General features: G+C 40.4%; 1 protein-coding gene across 8 annotated transcripts in view; it reads left to right on the forward strand.

Moving 5' to 3' along the window:
* ABCA4 (ATP binding cassette subfamily A member 4) overlaps positions 1-15,089 on the forward strand; it is a 77,945-nt gene that overhangs the window by 59,981 nt on the left and 2,875 nt on the right. For all 8 annotated transcript variants that reach the window (XM_042030163.1, XM_042030158.1, XM_042030162.1 and 5 more), the window contains 16 exons: positions 737-769; positions 2,010-2,115; positions 2,233-2,307; positions 2,773-2,942; positions 3,898-4,075; positions 5,472-5,587; positions 6,276-6,423; positions 9,395-9,518; positions 10,242-10,371; positions 11,284-11,404; positions 11,564-11,626; positions 11,738-11,844; positions 12,791-12,932; positions 13,499-13,633; positions 14,806-14,909; positions 14,997-15,089. In XM_042030163.1, the coding sequence (XP_041886097.1) occupies positions 737-769; positions 2,010-2,115; positions 2,233-2,307; positions 2,773-2,942; positions 3,898-4,075; positions 5,472-5,587; positions 6,276-6,423; positions 9,395-9,518; positions 10,242-10,371; positions 11,284-11,404; positions 11,564-11,626; positions 11,738-11,844; positions 12,791-12,932; positions 13,499-13,633; positions 14,806-14,909; positions 14,997-15,089 (1,845 nt within the window). The remainder of the gene's footprint in view (positions 1-736; positions 770-2,009; positions 2,116-2,232; positions 2,308-2,772; positions 2,943-3,897; positions 4,076-5,471; positions 5,588-6,275; positions 6,424-9,394; positions 9,519-10,241; positions 10,372-11,283; positions 11,405-11,563; positions 11,627-11,737; positions 11,845-12,790; positions 12,933-13,498; positions 13,634-14,805; positions 14,910-14,996) is intronic.

The following is a 15,089-nucleotide window of genomic DNA, read 5'->3' on the forward strand; positions in this document are numbered from 1 at the left end:
TATAACTATTTGTATAATCAGGTACTCCTTTATGGGCAGAGCTAAGTTTCGGTGCTGATGGAATGCCATGTTAATGGTGAGAAAAATGGTGCTTTTGCACAGCATTGGTGAACTGCCTTGCAGAGATACTGCTTTGTCTCCCTGAAGAACTGTAACCACACTAACATGACCATCTGCCTGAGTTAATTAACATTTGCTTCCCAGATGTGCTAAAGAGCAGCCAAAGGACAATGTTACACAGATATATCCATCCTACTGATAGCTCCTCAGCTTGCCTGTGTGTTGAGTGTGGTAATTAGCTGTGCAGCCTCCACAGCCTATTATCTCTGATTCAGGCCTTGCTACTTTTCCAGTTCCCAGCAGAGTTCTTGAAATTCCCTTTATATTAGCTATGTGTTGACTGCCTTTGACTGATTCCTCTTAGCATGTGTCATAATTGCTTTAGATATATCTTTTAAAATAAATTAATTATGGATTAGAATAGCCCAGTATTTGCCGCTTTAGGAATCTTGCTTATCTCTGTATGAATTGGAGATGAATCATGTCAGAAAACAAAAAGCCAAAAACACACTGCAAGGAATGCCAAAAGTCCTGCCAACCCTAAAATTCAAAGTAATAACTAGCAGACTGGAGGTCTGCAAACTATAGGCATTCAAATTTAATTTTTATTTAAGCCTGACAATATCACTGGCTTTGGTTCTGTGCACTGAGAAGGGATTCTCTTTGTCTGTTTCAGCTTGAAGAGTAAATACTGGGTCAATGAGCAGAGGTAAGAAACCAATTCACAGATTAAGGCGGTAAATAAAGGAACAATGTATTTCTCTTTAACCGGGAAGCCTCACAATGTTTCTGCAAGTGGGCAAGGGGAATTGTGGCAGATAGTGTAGAACAAAGAGATGGCTTCTGTGGGAAATAGGCTGGGGATCAGGAAGGGCCTTATAAAGACAAGGGGTTATATTTGTTTGAACTCCCCGCAGGAGATGAAGGCAAGAGGCTCACAATGGAACTATCAGAGCTTTATTACCTACAGGAGTCAAACTCATGAGAACGGTGTGGTGAAAAGGTTCAACACAATAGTACAGTATATTGTAATAGTGCAGTGACCCAGCTCTTTCAGTGCCACAGAAAAAATACAAACCCTCCAATAAAAGGATTTGAGTTGGATGAAACCTAGACACCAGCCCATCAAATATAGAAGTAACAACCACAATTCCTCCTGCCTGCTCTGTACATGTGCAGTAGTTATAAACCAGATTCCACTAGTTCACTTAGGTAGAGATAACAGCTAAGCCCAGTGTGATGTCTACACTGCAGTTACTGAGCTTAGAAAGAATCTGGTTAGCCTGAAGCATAAAATTATTTCATTTTTCACCAGCAATAGGAGTTCACTTCAAAGATAGCAGCTGGATGACTGCCTTTCTTCATGGAATATCTGCTTGTTCATGTGCAACCATTGCTTTCTATGGGATTAGGCTTCAGTTCATCTTGTGCAATAGTATTTATCATTATGGAGTGCTGCCTGGTACTGACACTGGTGAATAACAGCTCCTCTCAGAGCATCAGAAATTTTAACTGAGGTCTATGCTGTCCCTAGTCCTCTATGCAGTCTAAACCAATATATGGCAATTATCTTGATTTAAAGATTTTGTTCTGTAGTAATCACTGTTTTCTCCAAATCTTCTATCTAAATAATTTTCTCAGGATCCTGGCATAAATCTCTCAGAAACAGATAGAGCTTCTATTATTTGTAAATAATAAAGATATATATTATATATATATATATAAAAAAAAATATTATATATAATAATAAATATATTTATATATATATATATATAAAATAAAACATAAAGACCTAATGCAACTTGTTAGAAAAAGAGTAGAAACTGTTATACCTGAAGTATGTGATGTATAGAAATAAAACCTGCATTAAGTGGGGTTTTAGTATTTCCATTAATGTACAGTTATGGGTGTGTGGTAGGAGTTATTGATGATATTTTTCTCTTTACTAGATATGGAGGAATTTCTGTAGGAGGAAGACTTCCAGTCCTTCACATTTCTGGAGATCAAATTATTGATTTTTTAAGTGATCTTGGCCAAATGATGAATGTGACAGGAGTAAGAAAGATTTTTAATTTTGTTTTTTTGTTTTTTGGTCCCTTACTAAAGCATGGTTACTGCAGCATTAGATTTCACCTAGAGCGCTGATCTTTAGCTTTTTCTTTTTTGTTTTAGGGACGAACTTCACTGGCTGCTGCTAAAGAAATCCCTAATTTCCTTAAATACATGGAAACTGAAGATAATATTAAGGTACTTGCTGGAATTAGTCTGCTAACTCACAGACTTTCTTGACATAGACTTCAAATTATGAGAATACTGCTGGTGGTATTCCCAAATGCAAGAAGAGCTGAAATTATACACTTTAGAAATAACTTGGTATTAACCCTGTATCTCATGTTACAGGTAATTCTTATTCATAGTATTTCAAATGGGAGATTTTTTAAAATCATTTTCTTAGTATTACTTGCTATCCTAAAAACTTTGAGTAGCACACTAAATCCTAAAATGTGGTTCTATAAAATCCCGTGACAGTAGTTGTCCAATGCTTTTAAAAGCATAGTATGTGAGCTCCTCCTGCATTACTGTGCCTGGGAACTATGAGTTCCTGGTGCTGCATTCACCCCTGTCCACCAAAGCAGATAAAAGGCAGCCAAATCTTCTCCCATAGCTCAGTGAAGGCTTCTTAAATTAATCCATGATTTCTGACTCTTTCAGGTGTGGTTTAACAATAAAGGATGGCATGCTATGGTTAGTTTCCTCAATATAGCAAATAATGCAATCCTCAGAGCTAATCTGAGGACTGGCCAAGCCCCTGAGGAACATGGGATCACTGCTATAAACCATCCTCTGAACCTCACCAAGGAGCAACTCTCTGAAGTCACTGTGTAAGTCTGCTTGTGCTCTGCTTCTGGCTTTTACCCCTCCCTCACCTGGCAGCTTGCAACTTCCAGCATACTCACACTCTGAGGAGAAAGATTTCAACTGACAGAATGTGGAAGCTGTTCTCTGAAGTTTTTATTCTAAACAAGAATATATTCATGTCTCATTATATTCCCATAAGAGTTCATTCCCATCCCACATAGGAACTACGAACATTGGTTATACATTATTGCATGTTTCTGTTGATTCCCAAGCACAACGATTCTGAAATCTTTGTTCATGCTCCAAATCCAATACATTTACTTCTGAAATAAAACATGTAATAAAAAATGGAATGAGAACTTGTCCATAATTGACTACAGGTCAAGTAGTTAACAAGCCCTCTCCTGGTGCCAAGGACAGCACGCAGGTAGATTTTCAGTGGCATGTAGTAGGGTTGGTGTATTCCAGATTCTGAAAGTCATAATTTCTTGAAAAAGAGATCCCTAGAAAGACAAGATTTTTCACTCTCCTATTTAGATCATAATTCAATGAAACTGAAAACTTTGCATTATGTGCTTCATCTCACTATCTTCAACTTGCCTTTTTCTCTTTTCCCTGCTTCCAGAGCACTTTGGCTATTGTGCCTAAATGTCTTGTTTGAGATGCCCCACATGGAAAGGGCTGTCAAACTGAGTCATATAAAGCAAGTAAAAGATCAGGGAATAGTGCCTTATTTGTTAGCTACGGTCCCGAAAGCAACCTGGAAAAGTTGTTTTTAAACATGTGTTTTAGTACATGTGTTTTTAGCGCATGTTTTTTAGCATATTTAGCTATTCACATTTTGGGGAAATCTTCTACTTAAAAAGCAGCCTTGCTACTTCTAGATCTTAAAGCACCCTCCAGAGTCCCCAAATGCTAATATAGTGTTGCGTTGCATCCATTCCCTTGCTCACGGTCCCTTCTTGTGCTCTGTTGTAGACTGACAACTTCAGTGGATGCTGTTGTTGCCATCTGTGTGATTTTTGCCATGTCCTTTATACCAGCCAGTTTTGTTTTATACCTGATCCAAGAACGTGTAACAAAAGCCAAGCACCTCCAGTTTGTCAGTGGTGTGAGCCCTGTTATCTATTGGGTAACTAACTTCATGTGGGACATAGTAAGTAACTGCTGGTCTGACTGACAGCCTCTGATTATCCTGGGTGTGCATGAACTGAGGGCTAACCAGTGAATCAAGCGAAGGTGATTCTAAGCATTGCAAAGCATTCATTTCTTTTAAGTGTTTCTCAGAGAGCATGCTTAGGATCTGGCCTCCGAGCTAATTACAGATGTAGAAATCAATTCAAGTGAACAACTCATTAGTCAACTAATGAAGCTGTATTTTTTATAGTCTTAGGACTTCCAGTCCTTACAACTGAATAAATAATAAAGTACAATTTACTATAGCAGGGAAAAGCCTCATTGCCTTGTGCTAGTCACTCCTGTCCTCTAGAAGAACCAAAACATATTTCAAGATATTCAAGAAACCTAAGTGGGGAAGATTCACAGCCTGGTGAAACAGTATCTATGGCCTGACAAAATAGTCTAGGGTGTCTAAAATGGCATATTCATTTAGGTCACTGTATCGTGGTCACTGTGTTATTCCGAAAAGTTTTATACCACAGGTCCAGACTTGCTTAGACAGGGCTCAGCTTCCCTCCTGGTACTCCTCCAGCCACTTGGTCATAAAAGAGAAAATTCTTTGGCTGGCTAAGGCATAACAAGGGTTGGTTCTCTGGCCTTGCCTTTGCAACCAAGAAAGCGACCAAGGAATTATGCACTAAGAAAAGAATGAACATCGAATTGAAAAAAATTAGACAGAAAAGAAAATCAGTATTTGAAAAGCCCAAAACTCTTCAGGATTTGGAAGGTGTTCTCTCAGGAGAAGTTAAAGCAAAGCATTATTTTAGTAAATGAGGGAAAAGAAGCAGATCTCAGAGTTCTTGTTCCCTGCTGTTCACAGCAGCTTCCTTGTCAGGAATTCTGCTTGGCTGTTGCCCTTGACAGCATGATGCAAAGGCATTAAGTGGTGTTAGCAGTTCTGTGAACCGCTACCTTCCATTCTGCATGGGAATTCTGTGCATTGCAGTAGAATAGTGCTACTAATACCACACAGAGAAATGGAGCAGTGGCCAAGCATACTCACTTTAGCTTCTTCCCAGGAATGTGGCTCAAGTAACTAGCTTTTCCATCCTACACAGCTTTTGTTTGCATCACCAGAAACTGCACTTCCCTTGCATACCCATGGCCCCTTTTTGTGGGAAGCAGGCTATGAAATAATTGATTCACAAACCATAATCTAAGAAACAACAATATATGTTGTATTTTTTATGAACAGTACAATAAAAGATGTCTTAGAGAAATGCTGAATATTGCAGGGACCTATCCAAAAGGTTCAGTGTGACTAGTCTGACTCAAATTCTGATGTTCCTCAATATTAAATCCTTTTGGAATGATATGTAGGATCTGGATATGTTTGCAGCCCTTCTCAGGTCTTACACCTTGTGCTCTGGCAGGTGAATTATGCACTGAGTGCTGGAATGGTTGTGGCTATATTTGCTGGATTCAACAAGAAAGCATACGCCTCTCCAACCAATCTCCCTGTGCTCGTTTCCTTGCTGCTCCTGTATGGGTGAGTGTTCAAGGTTATTCCTGCAGGTGGGCCCTGTCTTTCACATAGAAGTGACTTCCTGTTACTGAGCTCAGTAATTAGTGGAATCCAGCTTTGAAGAATAGCACTGAGTGGATCCAAAACAGGTTAAAACTGGATTCTTCTATGGGATATTTACAGAGTCTGTCTGGCCACATGCTGCAAAAGAGATTCTTTAGTCACTTCCTGCCTTGCATTTTTAAGTATTAAATGTGACCCATACAGGAAAATATATTTGTTCCGTTTGCTGCTTTCTTCCTTGTACATTGTGTAGGAATTTAGTGGTTGTTCATTTACCACATTCACAGTCAATACTAAAGTATCTTTCAGCATTCAGCATTTCTTTGTTTGTCCTTCTTGGTCTACAATCCACTGAAATGTGCAAGGATACCTGGGGTGATAGCCACCCTGCTAGCATTAAGTTTTCTCAATTTTAGCAGTGTCTATTGCCCTGAATTTTAATAATAATAATTTTAATAATAATAAAAAACCACTAAGCATAAAAAAATCTTATGTAGTAACCAGGGAGAAAATACTGTGGTGGATTGCTGGTTGGTTACACCATTTTGTTACACTTCGGATGGGAAGAAAGCTCAGCTTTGCATTCTCTTTAGGCCAACTGACATAATACTGAGAAGTTATCATAGTTTTTTCTATTTCTTGCATGCAGATGGGCAGTAATTCCCATGATGTACCCTGCTTCTTCTTTCTTCAGTATCCCCAGCACTGCTTATGTTGCATTGTCTTGTATTAATCTCTTTGTGGGAATCAACAGCAGTGCCATTACCTTCATCCTGGAATTATTTGAAAATAACCCGGTAAGTAATGTTTTGCGGTGGGTTGATGCTGGGTTGATGCTGGCTGGATGCCAGGCACCCACCAAAACCTCTCTCTCACGCCTCTCCACAGGGGAGAGAAATATAATGAAGGCTTTGTGAGTTAAGGAGAGATCACTCACCAAATATGGGCAAATATTAGGGATACTAGTTGAATTTATTATTAAAAAAATGAGAGCAGGATAATGAGAAGTAAAATGAGATCTAAAAAAATCACCTTCTCCCCAGCCTTCCCTTCTTTCCAACTCTACCTCCTCCCTGAGTGGCACAGTGAGACAGGGAATGGGGGTTATGGTCAGTCCATCCACCAGTTGTTTCTCCCACTACTTAGGCAGAGAAGTCCTTCCCTTCCTCCACTGTGGGGGTCACTTCCACAGGAGACAGTTCTCCATGAACTTCTCCAACATGAGTCCATCTCACGAGCAGCAGTTCTCTGCAAATTTCTGCAATGTGAGTCTATCCCACAGGCAACAGACCTCCCCAGACTGCTGCAGCATGGGTCACTCTTCCACAGGGTGCAATCCCTCAAGGACAGGCTGCTCCAGCATGGACTCCTCTCTCTATGGGTCACAGCCTCCTTCTCAGGCATCCACCTGCTCTAGCATGGGTCTCTTCCATGGGCTGCAGGTGGATCTCTGCATCCCTGCGGACCCCATGAATGGCAGGGGCACAGCTGCCTTGCCATGGTCATCACCATGGCTTGCAGAGGAATCTCAGCTCCAGCACCTGGAGCACGTCCTCCCCCTCCTTCTCCACTGACCTTGGTGTCTGCATAGCTGTTCCTCTCGCATATTCTCACCCTGTGTTTTTCTGGCTGCAATTATAACTGCAGAATCAATTTTTGGGTTGATTTCTTCTAAAGTATATTATCACAGAGGCATTACCACCATTCCTAATTGGCCCAGCCTTGGCCAGCAGCACATCCATCTTGGGAGCTGCCAGGGATTGGCTCTGCTGGACATGAGAGAAGCTTCCAGCAGCTTCTCAGAGAAGCCACCCCTGTGGCCCCCCCATTACCAAAACTTGGCCATGCTCGATACATGTTTTCATTGCTCTCCGGATTTAAAGAGGTGTGCAAAGAACTTCCAAGCATAGACATCCCTAACAGTAACTGTCCTTCTCTACCTTGCCATTTTTTCTGGCAGCAAACAAGTGAGAAACTTGCTGAGTAACTGCAGGTACAGGTGAGCAGAGTAACCCAGAGAAGTGACTCAGACAAATTAATATCTAGGGCTGCACACACAAGGAACAACACTGAGTGTTTTTTATACCTACAAGCAAATGTCTGTATACTTTCACAGTTGGGAAGGTCAAGACATGGCACTTTGTGCTTTCTTCTGCAGCTTGTGTTGTATGGGAAGATGTAGATGGTAGCACTTACTCCTGGTAGTTATTGTGTTAGAGGAGATGTTCTGCTTAGCGTAGCATTTTGAGAATTGCCTGAAAATTATTTACCACCACCAGAAAGGTGACAGAATACAGCAAGTGCCAAAATTAGTTCTTAGAAAGGCTAAGAGATCCGTTTACAAAGTGCTGTTGGCTTGTATGTGCTACTATCTCACAGGATAGTATGCACCCCACAGTGCTCGTATGCTATTGCCTCCACAGTTGTTGAAGCTCTGGCCACTACGTTTGACACCCAATCTGACAGCAGACCAATTAGCTATCATTACTGATAGTGCATTTTCAAACACTCTGTGCTGATCAAAGCATTTTTATTTGCTGCAAAGGAGAAACAGATCTGGGTTAAATATATGTTTTCAAGGGCCAATTTGACAGTACTTTCTGTCTCTGCTTGTCCTGCATTCACAACTTGATAGCACAGGGTTCAATCTAGTGCCATTCAGACTACAGGACATCAGGGCAGCATGGTTACCTCTCAAAACATGTCTCTGTTGCAGCCACTATTTCCATGGGGAAGATGGCCCTTCTGAGGATTCAGTGCCGATGCAGCTTGACTGCTGCTGACACTTAACTCTGTTTCAGGCATCTCCTCATTGCACCAACACCCTCTGTGTAGTCATGCCCAGACACCAGCACTTGTCAGTATTGTGGCAGCCCTGACTACTGTCACGGCTTAATCCCATGTCAACCAAGCACCACACGGCCACTCACTCACTCACTCTGCAATCCACTTCCCCACCTCATGGAATGGGGTAGAGAATCAGACAATTAAAAGTGAGAAAACTCATAGGTTGAAATAAAGACAGTTTAACAGATAAAGCAAAAGCTGCACACACAAGCCAAGCAACACAAGGAATTCATTCACCCCTTCCCATTGGCAGGCACATGTTCAGCCATCTCCAGGGAAGCGGGGCTCCATCACACATAATGATGACTTTGGAAGACAAATGCTGTAACGGAACATTCCCCTCTTTCTTCTTCTTCTCCCAACATTATGTGCTGAGCATGACTCCATATGGTCTGGGATATCCCTTGGGTCAGTTGGGGTCAGCTGTCCAAGCGGTGTCCCCTCCCAACTCCTTGTGCACCCCCAGCATCCCTGCTAGGGGGGTAAGGTAAGGCACAGAAAAGGTGTTGTCTCTGCAAGTGCTGCTCGGAAACAGCTAAACATCCCTGTAAAATAACATCCCTGTTGTGTTATCAACCCTTTTTTCAGTGTAAATCCAAAACACAGCCCCATAGCAGCTTTACATATTACCACCAGAATTCCTTTACCTCTGCTACATAGGGAAATACTTCATTACAAAGACTAATTTCTCCCCCCATTGCCAGTTTTTCACAAGCACCTTGCCTGGTGCAGTGTATGCCAGGATTCTGCTGATTGTGTTTTATGTTGCTTTGAGTGTAACTTGGTAAGTACTCTGTTTTCTCTGTTTTAAGAACAGAACATCCAGTTTCTCTGACATGACAAAAAACTTTTCACTTAGGTTGCTATGTTTTCTTAAACAGGTCTGATTTAAACAGATTATGTTGTTTCTGTTTCTTACAGTCTTTGCTAAAGTTTAATAAAACATTGAAAAATGTGCTGCTTGTCCTCCCACATTTTTGCTTGGGCCGTGGACTCATCGACTTGGCCATGAACCAAGCTGTGACTGAAGTATATGCAAGGTTTGGTAAGTAAAGCCAATAAGAAACAAGTTATGACAGGGTCACATGTCCTGACCCTGGATGAGATGTTTGGAAGGATTAACTCAGAAAAGTAGTAAAGGTTTCTGAAATTTTCACCTCTTCCAGCATCAGATGGATGAGGAGTATGAAAGTTCACCCTCTCTGAAGGAATCTGATAGTGCTGCCAGAAGTCCATGGCCCAACCAGTAGTCCACTCTGGAAATGAACCCATTCATTCAGTGTCAGACTCTGGTGTCTTTTTATCCTTTGTTTGGAAGACCTTAAATCATTACAGGAGGATTTATTTTTTCATTTCATTTGAATACCTCAGTTAATGTTTAAAGCAACTGTTGTTCTTCAAATGCATTCTCTTGGGATATGGTTGTCTTTGATATCAGATAACTTATTAAAAGAACAGTCATGCAGCAGAACTCATCTGTTTTTACTCATAACATGTGTGTATTTTCACATAATCCATGCAAGTTTTGTGTAATGATATCCACATTAGTGTCTATTCAGAGAGATTATATTTATTTTTACTCCCGTGCAGCAGCTGAACTTGGAATGCATTTTGTTAAGAATCTTTCTAAGACTGGGAAATTAAAACCATTGCCTGGTCATGAGCAAATAAAATACAGTAAATCATTATGATTATGCTTTTTGTTCTGAGAAGCAGAGGGGTTTTTCAGCAGTATTTCACCTTCCTTTCTGGTGCTCTTTCTCCAAAGGTGAGGAGCATGTTTCTGATCCCTTTCAGTGGGACTTTGTTGGAAAGAACCTGGTTGCCATGGCTCTTCAAGGAGTTGTGTTCTTCATTCTGAATCTCCTTATGCAACACCATTTGTTCTCCACAAGATGGTATGTCTAAAAGTTCTATTAATGTTCCTTTATTAAAAGGATGACTATCTTCATTATTCTCTATATCCTTTTTTTCTTTTTGTTCTTAATTTTTCTCTAAGCCTTTTTTGCTTTCTATTTACTTAGCTGATCTTATCTTAATTTATTGATATCCTGATTCAAGAAAGTATTTACAAATCTGCATTATCTTAAGAGTATTTAAGAATATTTTATTAAAGAAATTAATTTTCTTGAATTAAGATTTTAATGTAATTTTTTAGTTTAAGACACTATAATAGTGAGATTATAAAATTACCAGGAAAGTTTCCTCAGTAGTGTCCTCAGTACCAGTCAGGCTAGCTACTAGCTAGTACTATGAGGTACTAGCCTGACATCCCGAGACAGCAATTCTAGTCTAAGGCACAGGACAGCTGAATCCTGGACATTCTGTGAACTTCCCCTCTTTGCTTTACAAATGCGCCTCCCCCTTGATGAAAACAGCCACCTACCGGCTGTGAGTGGGTCATTCACTCCTGTTCAAGATTGCCAACAAGAGCAACAATTGGTACAATTATAAAAATACTGTCTTGCAAAGAGATCTACTCAAAACTTCAACTTCTGTAGAAGAACCATCACTAGCTACTGAGAGTAGCCAAATAGCGAAAGCTGTGGCCAAGGGGCAGATTATTGTCATATCAGTGACTGACAATGCATGTTCTTTTGAGCAAGCCATTTCCTCCTTTTTTAGCATTTAGAGATTAACTTTAAAGGTCAAGGCTTCTCCCAACAGCAGGAATACTCAAGCCAATGTCACATTGTGACGTTTCAACCCCACTGCTTCCACCAGTCACATTTTTGGCAGCAGATTAGCCACTGTTTTACACTGTTATTCTAACTGAACCCAGGGCAACTCAGTATCTTGGGGTTTTCCAGGTTTGCTGAGACTGCCATGTCACCTATTATTAATGAAGACGAGGATGTTGCAGAAGAAAGAAAAAGAATTATGAATGGAGGAAACACAACTGATATCTTAAAATTACAAGAACTGACCAAGGTAGTATTTTGAGAAGAGTGAAACAAATATTTATTCCTGTTTTAGTTCTAAAGTTGCCTTATCCCAATAGCATTAAACTAAAAAGTTCAGATGATTTTCATTCCTGTAGATGTCTTGAAATAGGAACTTTCCTTTTTTTTCCTCCCTCCATCAATATAGATTTATACAGGTCAACGCAAGCCTGCAGTGGACAGACTCTGTGTTGGCATCCGTCCCGGAGAGGTAGGTTGTTCAATAACACTAGATTACATTCCATGGATCAGTTCAGATTTTATGCCCCTGCTGATTTGCAAGTTGGAAATATTAAAGAATATGATAACTTTTGCAATTTAGTGCTTTGGCCTTTTGGGAGTGAATGGCGCTGGCAAAACAACAACATTCAAAATGCTGACTGGAGATACTGATGTGACATCTGGAGATGCTGTAGTGGCTGGCAATAGGTAAGTACCTTAAAAAAAACCCTGTGACAGTCCATTTACCAGCATCGAGCTGTCCAGATCACCCTCTCAATGATCCAGCAGCTCTATGGCACCGAGATCACAGCTAACACACAACTGTATTTGATACCTTTAACACTCTTGTAAAATCTGTGGGTAAGTTGTAGTAATGCTAACAGTGGGACAAGGCAATCATATCTAGTGGCAAGAGTTCCCAAACATAAGATAACCCATCCAACAGGGTATTTTGATCTGAGCTTTGGGATTTTTCTCTGGCTGTTTCTAGCATCTTTGTTTACACAGTGCTGGCATAATGTCATAAGTTATTACAGTGTGATCTGGTATGCACTTATGTTAGTTTACTTCCAGGATGTGTGCCTTGGCTTGTTAGGTGTAGTTGGGATTTGATTGTTTGTCCACTGGTGTGAGTTGAACAGTAACTTTCTCGTTGCCAGCACCCTGTTCTAGGTGACTCTGCCCGAGCAGGGTCAGTGGACAAGATAACCTCCAGAGCCCCCCCATTCTGTGATTTTGTACTTTTCCTACTACCATCGAAGTGTTAGCCTTGTGTCCTGCCTGTCTGTTGCTAGTGACCACACTCTGAGTTGAAATAACTGCTTTTTTTTCTTCTAGAAATAAACACTGTTTTAAAAAAATAAGACCTGGGTGGCTTTTTAAAGACCTTCTCATTAAGTTAGCCTATACTTTAACAAGAAAATGGTTGAGGGGAAATGGGCTTACACTTTTAACCAGGACTGAGCTGACTTAAGGCAACAATATACTCCTTGCTCTTATGTACAGACAGGTATTTTAGTTGGACATTTTATCAAGAAGAATTAATTCTCCTCTTACAAGAGTTGTTGCCCCAGAAAATAAAGATTTTATTTGAACTGTTCTTTGTCTTAGAGCTAGTATTACAGAACTACAACTCTTTTCTTTGTTTCCCTAGTATATTGACCCACATTTCTAAAGTCCACCAAAACATGGGGTACTGTCCTCAGTTTGATGCCATTGATGACCTGCTCACAGGACGAGAACACCTCTACCTATATGCACGCTTGCGGGGGGTTCCAGCAGAAGAAATCAAGAGGGTAAAGTAGTCTTGCTTTTGATAGCTACAGTGATATTTGTGATTATTAACTGTGTTCTTAACATGCCAAGGGCCAGAATTTCCGAAGTGGACTTGTTATTCTGTGTATTGAAGTCCTGGGAGTGGTTTCTGTCATTTGGACAGTTAAGTAACAAGACCACACTATCAAATGCAGGTTCCCAGGCATTAATGGTACTTGCAAATCCGTGGCACCAACAGTGGAAGGCTAAAGATGCAATTCCTGTGACTCAGAATGGCAATGGTTTCTGTTTTGCTCTTGTCTTTAAAGCTGTGTATGTATAGGAAAGAAAACATGAAGAAGATTCCAGAAGAAAATAATTTAAATCATTGCACAGATAGAAGTCTACAGCTGAGGCTGCTTTATGGCTTTCCCTCAGGTAGTCAGAAGTCCCATCATCATCATAAATATTTTGTACTTCTTGGGTCCAGTTCTAAAAGGAATGTGCTAAAACCCAGCAGACTGTCATGTTTCTACCAGAAGAGGGATGTATCAGCAATCCTGTTCAGCAATTAGCTGCTGTGTGAAATAGATGGTCTTTCTCACAGGTTGCTGAATGGGGCATCCAGAAGCTGGGACTTCCTATGTACGCAGACCACCTGGCAGGGACCTACAGTGGTGGCAACAAGCGCAAGCTCTCCACTGCCATTGCCCTGATAGGCTGCCCACCACTCGTCTTGCTAGTAAGTGTCATGGAAACACAGCCCTGGGCTAGTTCAATGTAACATCTCATAACATTACATGCTGAAGAGCTACAAAGGCCTTGCAAGCTGCTTTCTGCCCGCAGCTTACAGCTACTTCAGTGTAATTTCGAGTTAATTTCCGGCATAGACTGGGATGCATAACTATGTTTCCAATGGATTGCAAGTGATTGCAAAAGAAAGACCTTCAACATTTTTCTCAATGTGTTGAGAAAAAAATCTATAATCCAGAAAAATCTGAATTTAAACCATTGTTTAGTTTCAGTTGGCCTTTTCTTGTCAGAGTGTAGCCACTGATGTAAAAGATGATCTTCCAACATATAAACCTGGCTGCTTTATCCAGAAGAACAGAGGAAGACAGCTACCCTTTTGCAGCCTTTAATATCTTTGGAATAAATTCTACAAATTATACTAAACTATACAAATGCTGAAATGTAGTTCTTGCCAAATAAGTGATCAGATAATTGCATACCAAAAGGGAAATTCTATATGAGATTACTACAAAAATTATATTCTACCACCTTAATTTGTATGTCTATGACTTTTAGTCAGTCACTTTTGTAAAATCTATGAAGAAGTGTTTTAATACATTGCAGTAGCATGGTTCCTTGTACCATTTAATATGCCTTTACATGTATTCTGCCTGTATGTAGTAAACAGTTAGATAAAGTGCTTTCTCATAATTTCTTAAGACAAGATGTTCAATGAAAATTTTTCTACTCTAGATTTTTTTTACATTTTTTGTTACTTACTGGGTTAGCTGGTTTATGCAGGATCAGATCCTTTGCTGGTGTAAATCAGAGTGACTTCACTAGTTTCTTGGATTGAGCAATGTCCTATATGTTTATGCAAGTAAGACTACTTGGTGAGAACTCACTGTTGCCCAGAAAAGGCACTCCCTTCCCTGTAGCTATGCCCTACACAGACAGCATTATATTCTTACTGCAGGTCCTTGTAATTATTTCCTTACTGCTTTGTGCCAAGAAGTCCCTCGGTATCCACTCACTCATGCGTTTCTCAAGGTGTATGTGCTTTCTCAAGGCAGAGGTTACTGTGGAGAAGCAATTATATGCTATGGTCCAAAAATTGACTTGATTCTAAACAGATTTTCCCTTTTTTATCTGATTCTGATTGTCTTAACATTTCCATTACAGGATGAACCAACCACCGGAATGGATCCCCAGTCCCGGCGCCTCCTGTGGGACTCTATTGTTGGTGTGCTCAGAGATGGGCGAGCAGTGGTTCTAACCTCACACAGGTAAAAACAGTTAGAATTCAGAATCCAAAAGCAGCTGAAGTTCATCTGCTGGCGTTTATCTCAAATATCTGTTCTCTATTTTCAAAGTATGGAAGAATGTGAAGCCCTCTGTACTCGTTTGGCCATCATGGTACAAGGTACCTTCAAATGCCTAGGCACAATTCAGGAGCTAAAATACAA

The sequence above is a fragment of the Corvus kubaryi genome, unplaced genomic scaffold, assembly GCF_017639235.1.
Source record: "Corvus kubaryi isolate FWS band 111438036 unplaced genomic scaffold, C.kubaryi_AGA036_p1.0 37334, whole genome shotgun sequence".
In the NCBI taxonomy this organism is placed as follows: Eukaryota; Metazoa; Chordata; class Aves; order Passeriformes; family Corvidae; genus Corvus; species Corvus kubaryi.